This window comes from Mesoplodon densirostris, chromosome 16 (assembly GCF_025265405.1).
Source record: "Mesoplodon densirostris isolate mMesDen1 chromosome 16, mMesDen1 primary haplotype, whole genome shotgun sequence".
NCBI lineage: Eukaryota > Metazoa > Chordata > Mammalia > Artiodactyla > Ziphiidae > Mesoplodon > Mesoplodon densirostris.
Genome location: NC_082676.1, coordinates 78,338,963 through 78,361,470, shown reverse-complemented (window position 1 = coordinate 78,361,470; position 22,508 = coordinate 78,338,963). Strand labels below are relative to the sequence as shown.

The 22,508-nt window shown below is 40.3% G+C and overlaps 1 protein-coding gene across 1 annotated transcript; it reads right to left on the bottom strand.

Moving 5' to 3' along the window:
- Positions 1-16,185: 16,185 nt before the first annotated feature.
- Positions 16,186-17,294, bottom strand: LOC132476496 (guided entry of tail-anchored proteins factor CAMLG-like). Its single transcript, XM_060078477.1, has one exon. The coding sequence runs from the start codon at positions 17,292-17,294 to the stop codon at positions 16,260-16,262; it is 1,035 nt and encodes a 344-aa protein (XP_059934460.1). The 3' UTR covers positions 16,186-16,259.
- Positions 17,295-22,508: the final 5,214 nt, after the last annotated feature.

Genomic DNA, 22,508 nt, shown 5'->3' with positions numbered 1-22,508 from the left:
GTGTAGGCTTCCTGGTGGAGGGGACTAGTGCCTGTGTTCTGGTGGATGAGTCTGGATCTTGTCTTTCTGGTGGGCAGGTCCACGTCTGGTGGTGTGTTTTGGGGTTTCTGTGACCTTATTATGACTTTAGGCAGCCTCTCTGCTAATGGGTGTGTTTGTGTTCCTGTCTTGCTAGTTGTTGGGCATAGGGTGTCCAGCACTGTAGCTTGCTGGTCGTTGAGTGGAGCTGGGTCTTAGATTTGAGATGGATATCTCTGGGAGAGCTTTCACCATTTGATATTAAGTGGAGCTGGGAGGCCTTGTTGGATCAATGTCCTGAACTAGGTTCTCCCACCTCAGAGGCACAGGCCTGACACCCAGGCGGAGCACCAAAACCCTGTCAGCCACACGGCTTAGAAGAAAAGGGAGAAAGAAAGAAAGAATGTAAAAAATAAAATAAAGTTATTAAAATAAAAAATAAAAATTAAAAATTAAAAAAATTAAAAAGTAATAAAAAAAGAAAAAAAATAGAGATAAAGAAAGAAGAGACCAACAAAACCAAAAAACAAATCCACAAATGATAACAAGCTCTAAAAACTATACTAAAAAAAACGGACAGACAGACCCCTAGGAGAAATGGTAAAAAACAAAGCTATACAGACAAAATCACACACAGAAACATACACATACACTGTCACAAAAAGAGAAAAAGGAAAAATATATATATATCGTGGCTCCCAAAGTCCACCTCCTCAATTTGGGATGATTTGTTGTCTATTCAGGTATTCCACAGATGAAGCACACATCAAGTTGATTGTGGAGATTTAATCTGCTGCTCCTGAGGCTGCTGGGAGAAATTTCCCTTTCTCTTTGTTAGCACAGCTCCTGGGATTCAGCTTTGGATTTGACCCTGCTTCTGCGTGTAGGTCGCCTGAGGGCGTCTGTTCTTCGCTCAGATAGGACAGGGTTAAAGGAGCAGCTGATGAGGAGGCTCTGCCTCACTCAGACTGGGGGGAGGGAGGAGTACAGATGCAGGGCAAGCCTGCAGTGGCAGAGGCCGGCATGACGGTGTACTAGCCTGAGGCGTGTTGTGTGTTCTCCTGGGGAAGTTGTCCCTGGATCACGGGACCCTGGCACTAGCAGGCTGCACAGGCTTGCACACAACCTTCTTGGTGGCCGCAGTAGCAGACTTAGCGTCTCATGCCTGTCCCTGGTGTCTGCGCTGATAGCCACGGCTCGTGCCCATCTCTGGAGCTCGTTTAGTGGTGCTCTGAATCCCCTCTCCTCGTGCACTCCGAAACAGTGGTCTCTTGCCTCTTAGCTGTGGTGCACTAGCCCCCTTCAGGCTGTGTTCATGAAGCAAACCCCAGTCCTCTCCCTGGGGTCTGACCTCCGAAGCCGCAGCCTCAGCTCCCAGCCCCCACCCACCCCAGCGGGTGAGCAGACAAGGCTCTCGGGCTGGTGAGTGCTGGTCCGCACTGATCCCTGTCTCCACCAGTGAAGGGGCTTCCTAGTGTGTGGAAACTTTTCCTCCTTCACAGCTACCTCCCACTCATGCAGGTCCTATCCCTATTCTTTTGTCTCTGTTTTTTCTTTTTTCTTTTGCCCTACCCAGGTACATGGAGAGTTTCTTGCCTTTTGGGAGGTCTGAGGTCTTCTGCCAGCATTCAGTAGGTGTTCTGTAGGAGTTGTTCCACATGTAGATGTATTTCTGGTGTATTTGTGGGGAGGAAGGTGATCTCCATGTCTTACTCTTCCGCCATCTTGAAGGTCTCCTTCTATATTACATTTTCTTTATCCACTCATTCATCAAAGTGCATTTACGTCATTCTATAGCTTGGCTATTGTGAACAATGCTGTAATGGACATGAGGGTACAGGGATTTCTCTGAGACACTGATTTCAGTTCTTTCGTATATATGGTCAGAAGTGGGATTGCTGCGTCATATGGAAGTTCTATTTTTAATCACTTGTTTCTTCTTAACCTAGTAGCTCCCCACATTTCTAATGTGTCTATGTTTATAGTAACATGTCAGAGTCATACATCGGGATGGATTCTAGATAAAATGGGAAAAAAAAAGTTTGATCATGTTTGCAGAAGTTGAGTACCACAAACGTTGTTTGTGAAATGAATAAACAATACCACTTGCGTGTTAGACTTCAAAATTATGCTTTTGTGGTGAGTAAAACAGAAATTATTTTGTTGAATGAATTGAATAATATATTTTGTCATCATCGATTTTATCAATCAACAAATGTTAAAGTATAACGCTATCAGGTACAAGACACTCCACTGATTTTTCTTTAAAAGGAGCGTCTATTGCACAAATAATTATTGGCATTATTAAGTAGTTAATGGACTATCTCCATTAAACGAGTCCCAGTCAATATTCTACTTCCCAACTGCTTCACCAAAAAGCAGCATATTCCTTGAGTTGGAACATTTTAGTTCTATAGAAAAAAATTATTAAAAATTTTTGACATATGGCTTGGTGATGGAGTTAGTAAATAAATATCATTGTGCATGCTTAAAAAAATAAGTATAGATTATGAAATGCTTTTAAATGTTAAGAACATTGTAATAGTCATAAAAGGCTGGGGCATAAAATCTTGACTTCAGCTCAGTTTCCCATATTATGTACTGTCCTAACATAACCTCCAAAACAAAGACTGCAAATTTAGTGCCACACAAAGAGGAGTAAGAATGTTTGCAAAATCTTGTCAGAAATAAGATAAACCTGTATATACAGTTTAAAAGTAGAAGAGCTATGTTAAGCTCATCTGTGTGTTACAAAGCTCAGGACTTCGATTTCCTTTCATGTCACTAAATGGAACAGTCCAATAATCCATAGCAAAATGCAGGGAAAGGGGAAAGAAAAGTTGAAAAGTTACCAAAACATTAATTATGCTTCTGAGAAACCTGCAAATGCAATAGTGTTAAGCCCAGTAGCCTTTCAGGGCTGTGTGGGACGGTTATGGCTTTCTCCTTTGTATACAAGAGGAGCCACCACTGGATCCAGCTTTTTTTACTGTGGTTCTTTTGTTCTCACAGCTCTGCATAAGAAAGAGAAAATGTTCTTAAGTAGTGTAAATAAGCTTTAAGAGCTAATGGATTAAAATGAAGCTGTTGAAACCATAAAATTTGAGATGAAACCCTGAAGCCTTACTCTGACATTATCTAAAAATACAGTAGTTTTCCCTGATAAAATATTTCATACACATAAATTATTTCTGTCTCTGTCTCTCACACACACTTTTTGGTGATGGCTAGACTAGCATAAAATGTTTCCTTCAGACACTTATAAAAATGCAAGCCTTTGGAAAAGTAATTTGAATTTATATTTTAAACAGATACTTAATGAAACCAAAATATCAGCCAAACATGTTGTGAGGTGCACTAATTGAATCTGAAACGAAATTCAAACATATTTAACTGTGCTGAAAACACTGGAACAAAGTATATATTCTCTAAACCTATTGAACAGAAACAAAACCGAACCATCAATATCTTTTTTGATCCAAACCAGTAATTCATTTGAAATTTCTATTCCTCCTTTTAATTGAAAATTTATCCTGAAAGTGTGTTGGGTTTTATGTGGCTGTTTGGCCAGGTTGCTTACTCCTTACAGGGAACCCCGATGTTCCTTGGAGCTCCGTTATAGGGAAGCAGCTATGAGGACCCTGGAGAAGGTGCGTGATTTTTTTTCCAAAACAAAGATTAAGTATAGTTGTCATAGATAATAATAATTCCCACTGTTTTCTCAATTATTCCTAGGTTTTCTCTGTTGGAGAACCTTTTGAACAAATATCCATCCCACTGACAATCATTTTAATTGGAATTTAGGAGATAGCTAATATACACAATAATACATCCAGATAAAATCAATGATCCTAAAAGGCCAAGTTGTTTTTGCCACTGCTCCAATGAAAGTGCGGCAGTAAAGAGCAGAACTGACATTGATTTTCCTTTTGCTTTTTTTGAAAATAGATCTTTTCCTTGATAAGCAAAGAAAAAATATATTCTACAGGACCTTTTTTTCTTTGTGCTGTATAAAGTTGCTTCTAATGTACTCTTGGTTATCTACTTGATAATGAGCAAAGTTTAGTACCAATTAATCCACTGCTATGGTATTTCCTTTTGCTTGTTTTCATTCAATTCATTTCAAAATACCAAGGTGGAAAAAAGCAAAGACAGGAATTTAAGCTTGTCAACTGCATTGAATATGTCACTCAAAGGCAGATTAACCATAGCAGTTTTTCATACAATGCGGGGAGAGCATTCCCAAAATTATATTCAGGACAATAAATGAAATATACCCAGGTATTAAAGATTTTAAAAGAGGCTGTAAATTTAAAAAGGGAAGTACTGTTTATTTTATCTGAGTATATCACACCAAAGTGATAACCTAAAATTTAAAATCAAAATGTAAGTTTGACTTTGGAATACTCCCTTTCAACACTGTCATACACAACGGTGTCTATTTATAACATGAGTGCTGGGGGTGGGGCAGGGAGAGGAAGTGAATCATCAAAGATGTTTTGATTTCATGACAAAGATTCAATTGGAAGCTTATCACCCTGATGCACAGTACTATACCATATGGGTGCATACCTTGAGTTACAATTTCCTGTTATTCTTTATTCCTGTAAAACAAATGCAGCCCAAATGTGGAAGAAGAGTATAGTGGGTATAAAATGTATCTATCACTACAGGCTATGACAGAAAAAGCCATCCAAACCTCCATCCTGTTTCAATAATATCTATTTGCATGCATCAAGGAAACACAGGATTCTCTGTGAAAACCTCCAATGTGCTCGGAAATGTTTTATGGTCATAAAGTCACTCCTTTCCTGATTTAATATTAGCTCCAAGGGAAAATATTTTTTTCTGCTGAATGGTGGCACCCTTCAGGACAATAAGGATCCTTGGAGGGTCTTTCTTCTCAAAATGAGTTATGCCAGGACCTAGTGAAGGCTGACGGGAACACATAACCAAGGGTGTTTACAACCCTGGGTCACTGGTTCAGATAAGGGACCACACCGTTAGCCTCCACTTTCCTTTGAGAGATACACAAAACATTCCCTCCTGTCAAATTGGGAAACTTCCATTAGTACTCATTTCTCAAAAAGGAATTATGTCTGCATCTAGACATCTACACATTACCAAGATGAGCTTGAAATTGGATCTTGTTTAGGCAATCAAAACATCTTTGGTGATTCACTTCCCATCACTGAACTAAAAAAGTGAAGGCACAAATAACCACACTTCACACATAATTAACTCGAAATGCAGCATTTCGCTGATCTGAAAGTCATTTCTAGATCCCAACTTCATAGAATTCCCTCCTCCTCCATCCCACAATGGCCCGATCCCCATCCACCTTCCCCCATTACTGCCCACGTGGGAAGTGTATAGGATGCACTTGACGTGCATTGGGGGGTGCAAATGACTTTTACATCATTAAATGCAACTGAATACTCAATCCTGGAGTAGGCATCTTGTTTCTTTTATAAGATACGGGTTTAGGATGAGGAGGAAGATTAACTGTGTTATGCAAAAATGCAATCAGCATATTGAAAAGAATTGGGATCCTCAAAAAAAATAAATTGGCCCGTTTATACAAAATACAAAAATAGTCAAAGCTTATCTGTGCTCTTAGAAGTAAGGACAGAGGTATCCCTGGTGGGGATAGTTACAGGAAGGGAACAGATAACGTTCTGTTTTTTGGTTGGGGTACAAAAAGATGGAGCAAGCTCTACACTCCACGTGCACTTCTAGAAACTTTCTTTCTATTCAATACTGAGAGTAGAAAATTTACAGGCATGTCTAAGCAATGCCGTTTGCTTTTAGATCCAGTCATAGAACTGCTGATGACCCTTGGTATTATAATTTTTAAACCTTTCATTTTGAAATAATTATAAATTCAGAAGAAGTTGCAAAAGATAGTACAGGGAGTCTCATGTAACCTTTACCTTGTTTTCCTAAGTGGTTCAATTTTACATGACTATGTTATAACACCAAAACCAGGAAATGGACATGGGTACCATGTGTATGTATAGTTCCAGTCATTTTAATCACGTAAGTAGATTCCTCTGACGACCACCAACCAGAGACAGAACCATTCCACTACCACAGAAACCTCTCCTGCTGCCCAGGGTCAGGTTCCACCCCTTCCTCGCCACCATTCCTAAACCCTGGTAGCCACTAATCTCTTTCCCATCTCTATAAGTTTGCCTTTTTGAGATTTTTATGAATGGAATCATACTGTATGTTACCTTCTCAGATTGGCTTTTTTTTTTAAACATAATGCCCTTTTTAGCATAATGCCCTTGAGATTCATCCAAGTTGTTACGTGTATTAGTAGTTCACTCCTTTTTATTGCTGAGAAGTCTTTCACAATATGATGTACATAGTTTGTTTAACCATTTACTTATTGAGGGATATCTTGGTTGTTTCTAGTTTGGGGATATTATAAGTAAAGCGGCTGTGAACTATCATGTATAGGTTTTTGTTCAGACATAAATCTTCATTTCGCTGAGATAAATACCCAGGAATGCAATTGCTAGGTTGTATGGTAGATATATGTTTTGTTTTTTAAAAGAAATTGCCAAACACTTTTCCAGAGTGGCTGTACCATTTTACATTCCCACCAGCAATATATGAGAGATCCAGTTTTTCTGTATCCTCGCCAGCATTTATATTATCATTATTTTTATGTTTTAGCTCTTCTAATAAGTGTGTTGTGATAGCTCATTGTGGTCTTAATTTTAATTTCCCTAATGGCTCATGATGTGGAACAACTTTTCATGTGCTTATTTGCCATTCCTATATCCTCTTCAGTGAAACATCTCTTCATACTGTTCAACTTCATTTTGTTTTCTTTATTTTTGCTATCTTGCCTAATTAAGTCCCTCAATATTTTTAGCTGCTTCTTAAGATAACTAAAGATGTTTCCCCTATTCCAGTATCTACAGGTTGTTACTTCTGCTAGTGATGGCTGATACTTCCCACTTGTTTCCAGAGTGCCTCTGCTTTCTCACCCCCTTTACATTGCTCATCCTCTTCATTCTGTCCAGAAAGTCACTTTCTAGACTCTTTGCCTCTCTTATACTCTGGTTACTGATGGAACTTCAAAGTCCTAGAGGATTCACATCAAATGACAGCATTTCCAGGAAGCCTTTGCTTTTCTTACCAAATAAACATAATCATGAATCCCTTAAATTGGCAGCATACTTTAAAAGATAGTTCCAAATGGCACCCTGGGAAATGCCATTAGCGCTCTATCCATACGGCATTTGGCATATTTTCCACACTGACTTCTGTAGCAGCAGCCACTCCTTTCTGTTTTTTTCTGCCCAGAGGCTTTCTCTGGCTTCCGGGGGCTGCTCTGCTGGAGCAGAAGTGCTGGGAGTAGCCCCAGATCAATGCTGAAGCTTCCTTGCTCCTGATTTGAGATTATTGATTGCCCAGAGTCCCCAAGTGGGATTAAGCCCCCCATTGCCCACGGTGTTAACTGGCTTGAAAACACGCCTCTTACTGACTGCCTTCTCTGTCTTACTTTCCTGATGATATTTTCTGAGGTCCCCTTCTGCATAAACTCAGATCATTGTCTCAGGTTCTTCTTTGGGAGAACCCCAAAGTAGGCAGCAAGTATTACCTTCTACCTTGATTGATAGTAACCCACAAACTCATGGTCTTTCCTACTAAACTGACAGCTTTTTGCAGGAAGGAAACTAGAAAGAGAAAAAAAAAAAACAAGAAGATATCATGGTAGAGAGAACAGCAATTTCAAAGGCCATGATGCCAACATATTCTCGGTGGGTTCAAGAAAGAATAAGGTATCAGTCGGGGAGGTGAGGGCGATCTGGCTGCAACACCTGTCACCCCACTGATTGCCAGGGTTGATTCGGCTAGGCGGGTGTCCCCTCCCTCCCTCACCACTCCATGTGCATCCCTCCCGAAGCTGCAAGCTCAGTCTAAGAGGATCACCTTCCCGATAGAGGAGGACTGTTCTTCAGTCAAGGGTATACGAGTAGCTGTGCTCCCCTGCTAGAACCTCCAAACAAGCTCTCAAGTTACCAGTCGGGCTGCCATGGAGTAAGCAAGGATAAACGTGGCTGGAGTTGGAGATGAGCTCATGTAGAAAAGTTCTGACTTCCCCCTTCTTCAAATAGAGAATGAGAACAAGTGGCTGAAGAGAGTTTTATGGCCAAATTGCCTGGGAAATGTGATATTTCTCATTAATGTCATCAGTGTCTAAATCTTCAATATATCATCAATGCACACAGGCTATTTCTCCTGGTATTTTAATGATTAATACACATAGTCAAACTAATTAGAAACCTTAGGATATTCTTGTTATATGGAAAATTGGGTGCACAGACAAGGTTACAGGTTATATATTTATTCATTAAACAGATATGAAGGCAGCACATGTAGGTTACATCTTGCGGTGGAGTTAAAGTGACAGTCTGTGAAATGGGCAGAGATACTAGCCCTTTTCAGACTGGGATGTACCGGTCATTGAATTTTGGTTAGACCTTACTCATGCTACGTTCTCATGTTATTAATCTCAAAGATGAAACAACCTAAATCTTGACATAAATCCTTCCCAAACCAGGGGATTAAAGCATTAATACCAATCAGCTATATCTGTGACCAGAGGTCATGAAGCTTTTCTGCAGAGCTGAAAAATAGATTTCATTCTTGATGTGAGACATTGCCATTTATCAAAGAATTGATCAAATTCTATAAGATTCAGTGACTTTGAGGAGAAGAATGTTCCCTGGAGACCAGGCTGAGAGGTATCCATGAGGAGAAGAATGTTCCCTGGAGACCAGGCTGAGAGGTATCCAAATCCATTTCACTCTGTTTGAAGGTAGACTTTCAGGATTTAAGTTACGCCATGAACATGAAAAGATGCCTGACATCACTAATCACTGGGGACATGCAAATCAAACTACAATGAGATATCACCTCACACCTGTAAGAATGGCTGTTATCAAAAGGACAAGAGATAGCAAATGCTGGTGAGGACGTGAAGAAAACGGAACCCTGGTACACTCTTGCTGGGAATGTAAACTGGTGCAGCCACTCTGGAAAACAGTATGGAAGTCCTTCAAACAATTAAAAATACAACTACCATATGATCCAGCTATTCCACTTCTGGGTATATATTTAAAGAAATGATATCAGGACTTCAAAGAGATATCTGCACTCCCATGTTCATTGCAGCATGATTCACAATTATCAAGACCCGGAAACAGCCTAAGTGTCCATTGACAGATGAATGGATCTATATATATGGAACAGATGAATGGATCTATATATATGGATCCATGTATATAATGGAATATTATTTAGCCACAGAAAAGAAGGAAATCCTGCCCCTGTAACAAGATGGATGGACCCTGAGGGCTTATGCTGAGTGCAATTAGTCAGACAGAGAAAGACAAATACTATATGATATCAGATATATGTGGAATCTAAAAACATAGAACTCATAGAAACAGAGTAGAATGGTGATTGCCAGATGCTAGGCTGGGGAAATGGGGAGATGTTTGTCAAAGAGTACACATTTTTAGTTATAGGATAAATAAGTGCTAAGGATCTTTAGTACAGGATGGTGACTATAGTTAACAATACTGTATTGTACACTTGAAAGTTTCTATGAGAATAGAGCCTTAATGTTCCTACTATAATAACAACAACAACAAAATGGTAATTATATGAAGGATGTGTTAACTAACCTCATTGTGGTAAATATATCACAATATATACATGTATCAAATTATCACATTGTACACTTTAAACTTCTACGATGTTATACATCAAACATATCTCAATAAAGCCAGGGTGGGGAAGAGTTATGCCATGAACGGGGAGAAGAAATATAAATACAATAAGCCCATCTTGGCATCTTCCTTATATGCATTTTCAGGAATAAAATATTTAAAAAGGGATAATTTATTTACATTAGCTTTCTCTTAGTTGTGTACCTTCGTTTTGTAATCTGTTATCACTTCTGCATAACAAATTAACCCCCAAACATAGTGATTTAAAACAACAGAAGGATTTATTTGGGGAAGAGTTCAATAGGGGATAGCTGTCTCTGCTTTACTTGGCTTCTGATAGAAAGGGGGCTGGAATGCTATAATCATCTTAAGGTCTGTTCCCTCATGTGTCTTGCTGAGAAGATGAAATAGTTGGGTCCGGCAAGGCCAGGGCTCCTGGGGGCAAGGCTGTCTATCTCTATGGGAGGTCTCCACATGGCCTCCCCTTCTTTGTAGCTTCAGTGTAGCTGAACTTCTTGCATATTGGCACTGGGTTCTCAGAGTGCACATCCCAAAGGATTGCCATCAGGCAAAGCCATACTGCTTTTTATTACCTAGTCTCAGAAATCTTATATCACATCTGCCAAAGTCTGTTGATTGAGGAGACATTTACAAGGTTTACTCAGGTTCAAGGGAGGAGACACAGCTGAAGGAGTGTCAGTGTCACATTGTAGGAAGATGTTTGGCCATCTTTGGAAAATACTGTCTGCCATATCTTGCCTTTTCTAATATGTGCTGAACCGCAGACCTGCAGGCAAAATAGCTCACAGCTTTTGAGATCTGAGTCTGGCTCCCTGAACTGAACAACTGGAAATGATAAAAAGATTAAAGAAACACTCATGTTACGTACATTTTTATACCTGGGCATTGCATTGGAATCAGACAGAACTGAGTCTGAATCTCAGCTCTGCTATTTTCAACTCAGGTTTCTTCCTCTGCAAAAATGTGTGGAATTCCTATCTCAGAGTAGTTATGGTGATTAAATGAGATAGTTCATGTAAACCCTGAACATAATGCCTGCCCATATGGTTACTGGTTTCAGAGGAGAGTGTTAGTGATAGAGATAGAAATGAATAGTAGTAAAAGAGGTGAAATATTTTTTTTAAATGTCTGTTTTGAATCATCTCTGTAGGTTTTCTTCTGTGGTTCCCCTAAATTACCCAATAAGTGAGCTTCCTCTAGTCTTATACCACTCAAGCTCATGGCCGTTGGTGCTGTGTATTTGATGAATGCACATGGATTTGAATTAAACAGAATCAAATCAAGCGCCTTCTAAAAAGAATACCTTGGGCTTCCCTGGTGGCGCAGTGGTTGAGAGTCTGCCTGCCGATGCAGGGGACACGGGTTCGTGCCCCGGTCCAGGAAGATCCCACATGCCGCGGAGCAGCTGGGCCCGTGAGCCATGGCCACTGAGCCTGCACTCCGCAATGGGAGAGGCCACAACAGTGAGAGGCCCGCATACCGCAAAAAAAAAAAAAAAAAAAAAAAAGAATACCTCAGTTCTGTTCTTGGTTCAGCCCATGAATCACTGTGGAACTTGGCACTGGTAAGCTTTGTGCATATTGCACAACTATAGCATTGCTTTAGGGTTGACCCTTTCCACTGTAGAAGATCTATCAGTTAGGATCGGCAGTGAAACCCACAAATAGTGAGTGTGAGACATGCCTCCAAAGGGAGGCTGCTGCCCCTCAGAAAGCCTGTGAGCTCACCAGGGGCCCCCAGGCTCTCTCCTTCCATCTGAGGGCCCCGTACTGCTTGCTGTCAGGTCTCCTCATTCATCATCAAACCTCAAACTCTCCTGGACGTCTTTCACTCCTCTCTTCAACGGTTCACCTGCTCTTACTTTCTAGCTCTGCATTTCATTGAAAGCCTTTAGAATCTTTGAGGGCAAGTAATGTGTGTACTACTTCTTTCATCCTTACATGTATTTTTAACACCCACCACTGCCTAGACACTGTTCTCGGCCCTGGAAAGTCACAATGAGCTACAGAAGCTCCCTGTCTTAGGCTGGGCTCCCCCAGAAGCACACCTGGAGACATGGATTCGTGTGCAAGTAGCATATGTAGGAGGTGATCTCAGGAAACACCAGTAGGTGGGTGGGGAAGTGGAGCAGTAAAGGGAGGAGCTGCAAAGGGGTACGTTTTCCAGCAGGTTCAACACTGTAGACAAGTGGAGCTTGATCGTGCTGGGGAGCCCTGGGAAACAGTGCAGGTTACATTCCTCAGAGTGATCCTACCCAAGTGGACGAGGGGCTGGGCTGTCTATACTCCCATCAACTCCCAACAGGGCAATTCCTGGGCCCCTCTGCAAAAGCTGGTCCCAGCAGCTAGAGAAAGCTCTCAGGCAAATAACTGTGTGTGATAAAAGGTGGTCCAGGGTGGACTGAAGTAATGAGGGGATGTATTAGTTTTGTGGGGCTACTATAACAAAATATCACAAACTGGGTGGCTTAGACAAGCAGAAATGTATTGCCTCACAGTTCTGGAGGCCTGAAGTCTGAAATTAAGGTGTAGGTAAGGCTATGCTTCCTCTAAAACTGCAGAGGAATCCATCCTTGCCTCTTTCTAGCTTCTGGTGGACCGCTGGCAATCATCGACAGTACTTGGCTTGTAGGTGCCTCATTCCAATCCTGTGTCCATATGTGGTGTTCTCCCCACGTCCTCATTTCATCTTCCTTCTGGGTGTGTCTATCTTTGTGTGCAAATCTCCCCTTTTTGTAAGGATACCAGTTAAATGAGGGGCCACCTCGTTTTTACTTGAATATCTTGGTAAAGAGCCTATTTCCAAAGAAGGATACGTTCTGAGGTACTAAGGGTTAGGATGTCAACATATCTTTTTGGGAAGACAATTCAACTGATAACAGGGGATAGAAGTGGGGTGCTGGCATCATCTGATGTAGTTTCTGCTTTAAAGAGCCTATACTCTAGTGGCAGAAAACTAACAATAAAGAAAATATATAAGTACAATATATGATATAGGATGGTCAAAAGTGCAATAGAGAAAAATATAAAGAGGAAGTAGGATATTTCTTTGTAATCCCTAAAAGCCTTAGCACAGTTCTACACACAATGCTGGGGTTAAATACACGTTTTTGTCATGACTACATGTATAAATATAGAGAGCATTACTAATTTTTAAAGGTTTTTTTAATTATGTGTAACACAAAGTTATTTAAGTCAATAAATTTTTAAGGAATTTCACATGTTCTGATTCTTTCCACTGCCAACACCTTAGTTCCTCCAAACTCATAATCTTCAAGATAAAACAGCCCTTTCAAAAAGAAGTTATCATGTGAGTCAGCGCAGAATTCTTTTTTTTTTTTTTTTGTGGTACGCGGGCCTCTCACTGTTGTGGCCTCTCCCGTTGCGGAGCACAGGCTCCGGATGCGCAGGCTCAGCGGCCATGGCTCACGGGCCCAGCCGCTCTGTGGCATGTGGGATCTTCCCGGACCGGGGCACGAACACGTGTCCCCTGCATCGGCAGGTGGACTCTCAACCACTGCGCCACCAGGGAAGCCCCAGCCCACAATTCTTTTCGTTAAGCTTCTTTGATCTCCAATGAAATATGGACACACTTCAAACTTCCCTACCTGTAATCTTTGGGATCCAATTTCCTCAAGCGATTTACTTTAGGACCATGTTTAGGGTCAGGAGATGGATCTGCCTGGTTCTGAATTTGACACCCTCTAAAAATGTATTAGGTTCAAATCATATTCACTCCTAAGCCATCACATATTCACTCCTAAGCCATCACACAGTACAGATCATTGGGATATGCCAATACCTAAGATAAAAAGTTTGTTAGGTTTTTCATAGTTTACTTGGCAGAGAGCATTACTATTTACATTGTTATTCACTGGATGTTTAATATCCATCAAAGATCATACAATTAGTGCACTGGGTCTTTGTGGAGCTTTTGTGTCTCTTGTTATTTTAATGGTTTGTTTATTTACTCACTAAGGACTTTTAGCAACTCCATATGTTGAAATGTTGAGACCACTAAAGTAATCAATCAGAAGAAAATTGTAATCTCCCTGCAGAATTACTTTCAGGAAGAAGGGTTAACATTTTGATATATATGTTGATATAAGGTGCCTCCAAAAAAAGCAGTTTTATAAAACATTAGCCTGAAAAAGGAATGTCAACACGGAAACAGTCTCCAGTTTACTTAAGGTGGTCACAGTGATACCTCTTTCTATCCATCTCATGAGGCTCTCATTTGGTGCATTTAATTTTATTATTTATTTTTTTTTAAAGAAGACGTTGGGGGTAGGAGGTTATTAATTTTTTAAATTTATTTTTGCTGTGTTGGATCTTCGTTTCTGTGTGAGGGCTTTCTCTAGTTGTGGCAAGCGGGGGCCACTCTTCATCGCGGTGTGTGGGCCTCTCACTATCACAGCCTCTCTTGTTGCGGAGCACAGGCTCCAGATGTGCAGGCTCAGTAGTTGTGGCTCACGGGCCTAGTTCCTCTGCGGCATGTGGGATCCTCCCAGACCAGGGCTCGAACCCGTGTCCCCTGCATTAGCAGGCGGATTCTCAACCACTGCGCCACCAGGGAAGCCCTATTATTATTTTTAATGCAACTCCTTAGCAATTCAGAAAGGGACATTCTAAGCATTGAAGGTATAATTATATACCACAGTTTCACAGTGGTAGAAATTATAGCAATAAAACCCTTCTAACTCTGTGTATTGTGGGGAAAAGTGACATTAATGCTAAACAGTGGGTAATAAATGAGAGGTGTTGTCAAGCAGTACAGTGACAGAAAAGTACCCTTGCAGATCTTCTTTATTTTTTTGAATAATTACCAGTTATAAAAAAAAAGGGAACAGGTCGATACTATAATCCCTTTCTGTTATTAATTGGAAGAGGGACAATTTTAATCTTATTTTGACAGTCCTTACCTAAACTGTTAACAGTTTCTTTACTCTACGTTATTAGATTAAGCCACAAACTGTAGTTGTTGGTGACCGGGCATCCTCTCTCTGCTCTTTCAAATCTTGCTCCCTGGGCTCCATGCCCTGAGACCCCGGGGGTTCCACTCAATCCTGGTCTTAAATACACACTTTTTTTTTTTTTTTTCCTGAAAGCTACTAAACACAGTTTGAATGCCAGTGCTTTCAATTAAACCTTCTAGGTTTTGTACTGGTGTTAAATAGGCCACCACCAGGGTTGGTTGCTTCCAATAAATGTAGAACTAAGGGAAACGATAGTGTGTAGAGACAGATGATCCTTTTAAACAGTATAATGGAGATAAAAGATTGAGCAAACTGCTCTTTTTCTTGCTTGAGTTAGAATAGAAACGTTGTAAATGATACTCTTAAACAACTGAACCACAGTAAATATATCCACTGACAGAGGAAAAAGAAAGAAAGAAAAAGGGCCTTTAGTTAACTGTGTTAGTGATTGGCAACACATATGTCAAAATGGAAGAGAGAGCTGATCCAATATTCAGGGTTGATTTCATATTTAACAAGATTACATAGTGAAGAGACATTTAGATGATTGTCTTTCCTCCCCTGTCCTTCTTGCTGTCTTTTTGTGGCCTGTGTGGAGGACCAGGTCAGCTTTCTCTAATTGCCATGCACATTGGAAGGCCAAGAGGACAGTAGGCAAGCCCATGTCCCCTGGCCCCCCTCACCCCCTGTACACTGACTGCTTCTCACTGTATGCAGTTATGACTGTCTTCCTGAGCACTTTCTCTGTCAGTGGAAACCAGGCTTGGCCATTCACAGCGCAGGTGAGAGGTAGGGTGAAGTCCTTGTCCATGGGGACAGTGCTTAATCTTCCCCCTTCAGATGAGGCAACTCCGAGTGAGGTGTGTCCTACACTCTCCCCAGATGTCCTCAGTTGGATGGAGCTCCAGTTGATCACAGTGATAATCTGCCTGTAATGCACCCAGTATTGGCTTCCTTCCTTGCCTTGTCTTGTTTCCTGGAATCGCGCCCCACCCCCCCACCCCGCCACACCATAAACTACCAGTACTCACATCCTCATGTTACCATCACTATGAAGATTTATTTTTTTCAATTTCTTTCATTTTATTTTTAAGATGGCTCCATTTCTCAGGACAGAACAATACAAATACAAGATTCAGTCCTTGGGACTGGCTGAGACGACATTCATCTGCTCTCCTGAAAGCACTAGCTCAGCTCTCAAAGAGGAATTACAAATCTGAGAAGTTAGGGAAAGGTGTAGACTAGGAATTCTAGTTAAACAAGAAAAGTTGATTACTGACATTGGTACTCTAATCTTCGCATCAGTATTAATACAAACTCAACCCTTTCCAGTCAGGGAACCTGCCATTCCATTCCTAATCAAGTGGTTTTAAAACCTCAAAAAGTAAAAGAATTTCATAAAGGTGTAAACCAATATGCTTCCTTTAGAGTCACTGCAATATAGAAGAGAAATTTTTTTTGTAAGCTTCTCTTTCTGAGTTCTGCAGGCTTCATGGTACTTCAGAGCCCCAATAATCAAGCAGTTCATGACAAAAGATAAAAGTGAAAAAGTAGACACAGAGATCTGTGAAAACTTCGCCCATTTTGCTGTAAGTATCCATTGATCGATTTATCACTTCAGCAGGAATTCCGGATAACAGAAGCGCAGCTGTTAGTACTGTTGTCTTTATCTTCTTTTCACCCTTAGGAAAATATTTGTATAGTCCCATGTATGCAAGTTGTAAAGTAAGAAATGGAGCAAATATGGACAAATATTTGCAAACAAAAGCTCTGACTCCAAAGGCAAGAAGAGCACATCCCACCAATCTAAATATTCGAAAAGAGTCAAATTCTTCAGTTGTATTTCCATCCTCTTGGTTGGGTTTTTCACTAATCAACTGTTTCCTTAGCTTCATTGCTTCTTCAAATCTGGAGAGGTACTGTTCTAGGCCATGGCGAGAACCCCTCTGGACAGTGTCTGCTGTCAGGTCTCCTCTGTTGCGCTGCCGGAGCTCAAGGCTTACATCAATACTGCACTCAGGAGGTTTAATGAAAGAGTCCAATTTGTCTCCCAGCTGAGTCCCCTTTACCTCGGCCACACCACTCTGCTGGTCAGTTGTTCCTGTACTGACCAAATCACCCAGCACTACTCGCTTTGAAACTGAAGGAATGGTGAGGGAGTTCAGTTTATCACTGTCCTGCTGCTTTGATTTTGTTTGGCTTTCTTCTTCCGCGCCGCTCCCCGGCCTGTGAAAGCCCATGATTCGGTTGATGCGCTGTTCCGAGTTCATGAGCAGCTTTCTCCGCCGCAGCTCGGCCCGACGCTGGGAAGCCGACAGGCCTGAGCCCGCCGGGGTCCCCGGCCGGTCCCCGCTGTCGGTAGCTATGGTGACCGGCTCCATCTTGCCCTCCACAATCCGGGAGTGGTGACGGTGACAGCAGCGGTAGCCGCGGCAGCCGCGGCGACGAAGACTCCTGGCTGGGCCGCAAGGCAAGCGTCCCTCTACCTCTGTGGACCCGCCCCCTTCCCTAGGGCTTGGCCGCATATGCAGCCTAAGCACGCGCGCCGCCTGACGGGACCAAGCGCGAGCCTTGCGCCGCCATCTTGAGTGAGGGCATCGTTGGACGCCTCAGTTCCTCCCGCCTGGGCTGGCCCTCGTTGCTCCTCTCCCCCTGCCAGCGGGACCTGGTGGCGTTCCCTCGGAAGTGAAGAAAACCAGCACCTAGCCTGACGCACGGAAAACGTATGGGAGCGAGGAATAAACTCTTCCTACCTGATGCCAGGAAGCAAAATGGAGATTTCAGCGGCAGACACTGGTTTCCAGTGATCTTCGGCCTAGCTTATAGGCTTCGGAAATGCGACTATGAAGATTTTTGTGTTTTAGATATAAGGGAGCTCTTTGGCCTTTATAATTGCCCTTTTCTTCTTTTCTCAAAGCAATATTCACAGCCAGTCCAGATTTTTCCAGAAACCTTTTAATATTGCTTTTTTTAAAAAAACAGATCAGATTGGTAATGTCAGCATGATTCTGTCCTCTAACCCTGTATGGTCTTCTTAAGCTCTCCCTTCTACAGGATTAATTAAAGCACTTGCTTCACAATCCAAAGTTTAAATAAAGTAGCCTGGGTCATACAGATAGGTTTCAAGTTCAAGTTGTCCTGACCAAAACTTCCTTTCCAACCCCCAATACACACCATCTCCCAATAGTTTAGAGTGGCAAGTAGCACAGTGGTCACTGGTTTGGTTGGAGGTTGTTAGCTTCTTCTTTTCCCTTAAACAGCACAAGAAAAGAAGGGAAACCAGGGCCAGAGTCCAGAAAGTTGCCTGAGACTATTGTGCTTGAGCTTTTGTAGGCCAAATGGGTTGGCCCATTACTTGTGTGTGGTTAATAATCTTTCTGCAGGCCTTCCTCAAAGAAGAGCAATAGTGCTTAAAATTATATCTTTTAAGGGAGGAGTCTCCATATGGTTTCCTAAATCTTAGAGAGGAAGGTATCATGTCTTCTGGAAATTCGGTAAGCTTACCCCTGGTCTAAAATATCCAGGATTTTGACACGTACATACTCTGGTTAAATAAATACATGAACAATTGTTTGAAAAATTGGTCTGTGCGCAATAGTAGCAATAGTGGTTTTCTTTTTTCCTTCAAGGAAATAATTATTGAGATCCTACTGTGTACATGTTTTAAAAGCTGGTCCCCTATGCATGATGGGGCCTCACCAGAACTCAGGGCTGGGGTGCTTACTGCATCCTGGAAAAGAGTCTGTTCCCTTCTGCTATAAGTTTCCTTGCATTGTGGAGTTTGCAGAAGTGATTGTGTCATACCCAAGTAAAAGAAGCTCACAGGATGAATGGGAGGATTAATGGGGAGGTTAAGCTCTTAAACAAATGCAGCTCACATTTATTTCTTGTTTTTTGACCAGGATCCCAAACACATTTGCCCAAGAAGCATTTCAAAATGATTTTTGGTGATTAGCTATCATATAGAAAAAGAAGTAAGGTAACTGACCTGTCCTTTGTAGAAATGCTTCAACAATAGGACGAGAATTCCTACAAAATCTAAATATTGGTTTGTTTCCTCCATCTAGTTATCAGTGTCCACAAAGGCCATAGAGATATAATTGTTAAAGATTAAAAATAGGCACCCATAGAAGTCATTTCTCTAATTTGTTCCTTCAGGAGTGTTTTATATGGTATAAAAAAAGTACAAAAGTAAATATCATGGCCAATACCAAAGTAGTCTAGTTCCCATGATAAGGAATGCCTTAAAGTAGATAGAAATGTGATATTATCAGGGCAGAAATGTAGAAACAGAACCGTCACGTAGGATATATCCTATAGAACTATATAGGTAGCTGGACTATAGAGTTAGTTCAAGAAGTAATAGTAACAGCCAGTATCATTAGAGTGACCTGGGTCTCTCCAGAGAGCTACTGAATCATAATCTGAATTTTAAGAAGATACCATGCACAGCCTGAAGTTTGAGAAGCATTGCCTTAGAGCCTAGACTTATGCTGTTCAATACAGTACCTGTATTGAATGTATTGTATTCAATGTACTGTATTCAAATGCTACTGAGCATTTGAAATGTGGCTAGCCTAAATAGAAATATGCTACACCAAATTTCAAAGATGTAATATAAGAAAAATAATGCAAAATATATTACCAGAGATAAAGAAAGCCACTTCATAGTGGTAAAGCGGTAACTTCCTCAAGAGGACATAATAGAACTTCAACATATATAAAGAAAAAATCTGATAGAAATGAAAGAACAAATTGGCAAATCCACAATTATAGTCAGAAATTTCAATGCCCTGTCTCATCTCAATAACTGATAGTTGAGGTAGGCAGAAAATCAGTAAGTATAAAGAAATATTCTTTATAACATTTAAAAAAACATTCTTTTCATGTGCACATGGAACATTTATCAAGACAGACCATATTCTGGATCATAATACAAGTATTAGTAAATTTAAAAGGATTAAAATCCTTTATTTAAGAATATTTATCACAATGGAATTAAAATAGCAATCAATAGCAGAAAGATCTCTGGAAAATTCTTACGTATTTGGAAACCAAATAACACATCTAAATAACCCAAGAGTTAAAGAAGAAATCAAAGAAAATTAGAAAGTATTTTGGATTGAATGAAAATAAGACAGCATATCAAAATTTTGTAGGATGTTGCTAAAACAGAACTTAGGGACAAATTTACAGTATGTTTAAGCACCTATTTCACGGAAGAAGGAAAGTCACAAATCAATTACCTCAGCTTGCATCTCAAGAAACTAGAAAAAAGAAAATAAATGAAAAATAAAGTAAGCAGAAGAAAGGAAATAATAAGATCAATGCTTACGTTCAAGAAGTCAAAAATAAGAAAACACTAATGACAATTTGTGAAACCAAAAGCTGGACCTTTTGTGATGATAAATAAAATTGATAAACCTCTAGGTATAGTTAGCAGGAAAAAAAATAACATTAGGAATGAGAAAGATGATACTTATAGGGATACGGTAGGATAATCAAATAGTTAACTTAGAAGGCCCATTAAGGGATTGTAGATAGAGAGGGAACTTTAGGGGACTTTGGGAGACCACAGTAAGATTAATGTTCACTCAAGAAAGTAATGGGAAAATCCTGAAACAATGTGGGGTTGCTTGACTCATAAAGCAGAGCAAGTCACTTAGCATCAAAGCCAGATTGGCTTGCCTAACAACAAAACCAAGCTAACTTGCTTAGCAACAAAACCATGCAACAGAAGCATGAGACTTGCCCTGAAACAATAAAACAATAGTGGAAAATAAGGCCTGCAACCTACCCAGTGGTGTCAACAAGTTAATGACCCCCAGGACATGCTCTTTGCACACAAAAAAACAATCATTTATGGAAGGTGACATTTCAAAGAGAAAGACCCTCATTGTACTGAGACCTGAAATAATTTTTCCATAGTGCCGTGACAGTCCTGGCCTGACCATGTAGGGACAGAACTCCCCTGCCCAATCTGGAGGAAGGGCTGATGATGGAAGCATGACATCTATTCAAGAATGAAAGTAGCCATACCATTTTGCATTCCCACAAGCTTCTCCCCCTCCCCTTTCTTCCTTTGATTATAGAAATGTAACCTACTAAGTACTCAGGGCAGCACAGCACTCGCCTGCCTGCTTATAAGCCTCACAAGCATCCTATTCTAATAAATCACTTCTTACCTATCACTGCCTCTCACTGAATTCTTTTTGCGTTGAGACATAAAGGTCCAGAGCTCTTCGGAGCCCCATGAAATGCCACCTAGCTGTTTCAATACCACTATATGTCCTACATATGTTTAAAATATAATAAGGGAAAATTATGAACAACTTTATGCCACTAAGTTTGATAACCTAGATGAAATGGACAAATTCCTCGAAAGTCCCAAACTACCAAGGCTGACCCAGGAAGAAACAGATAACCTGAACATCCCTACTTCCAGTGATTAGGATATATAACTAGTTTATCATGATAATTTAAATAAATTGAATTCATAGTTAAAAGCCTTCCTCCAAGGATAAATCCAGGCCCAGATGGCTTCACTGGTGAATTCTGTCAAACATTTAAGGAAGAAATAATACCAATTTTAGGCAAAATCTTCCAGAAAATTGAAGAGGAGGCAATGCTTTCTGACCCTTTCTCTGAAGCAACCATAACCCTGATATCAAAATGAGACAAAGACATTACAAGAAAAAAAAAGGACAGACCAATATCCCTCTCTCAGGAACATAGGTACAAAAATTCCAAACAAAATTTTAGCATTTCAAATCCAACAATTCGAAAAAGAGAGAATACCTCATGACCATGTGAGGTGTATTTCAAGAAAACAAGATTTATTTAACATTCAAGAGACAGTCTATTTAATGCATCATATTAAAAAACAAACAAAAATCTTTGTGACTTTTGGTTAAGCAAAGAGTTCTCAACAAAAGCACAATCTATAAAAGAAAAATTGATAAATACTTGTTAAAAATTAAAACTTTTGTTCTTTGAAAGACAAAGAATGAAGAATTACAGACTAGGAGAAAATATTTGCAAATTGAGTACCTCACAAAGAACGTTTATCCACAATATATGAAGAACACTCAAAACTCATTAATAAGAAAACAAACAGCCCAATAATAAAATTTGCACAATATTTGACCAGACACTTCACTAAAGAAGATATGTGAATGGCAAATACACACATGAAAAGATGTCTTAAGATCGTTAGCCATTAAGGATATGCAAATTAAAACCTCAAGAGGATAGCACTACAAACCTATTAGAATGGCTGCAGTAAAAAACAATAACAACAACAACAATGCTAAGCGCTGATGAAGATGTTCCACAACTAGAAGAGGTACACTGCTTGTGGGAATGCAAAATGGTATAGCTACTTTGGAAAAGAGCCTGGAAGTTTCTTACAAAGTTAACCATACATTTGCTCTATGACCTACCTGTCCCACAACTGGGTAGTCACTCAAGAGAAATGTAAATTTATGTTTACACATAAACCTATATACAGATGTTTATAAGCAACTTTATCTTCAAAATTGGACATGACTAAATGTCCTTCAATGGGTGAAAGAATTAAAGGTACATTCCTAAAAGAAAGAAGACTCACAAGAAAAAGGGAGCAGACTATTGTTACTTGCCACAAAATGTATAAATAATTACATTATTTTGCTAGTTTAAAAGAGCCAGACCCAAAAGGCTTCTACTGTATGATTCCATGTATATGACATCCAGAAAAG

Bases quoted from the DNA above. Each gene is read 5' to 3' on its own strand.
- LOC132476496 (XM_060078477.1), bottom strand. From the start codon at position 17,294: ATGCGGCCAAGCCCTAGGGAAGGGGGCGGGTCCACAGAGGTAGAGGGA.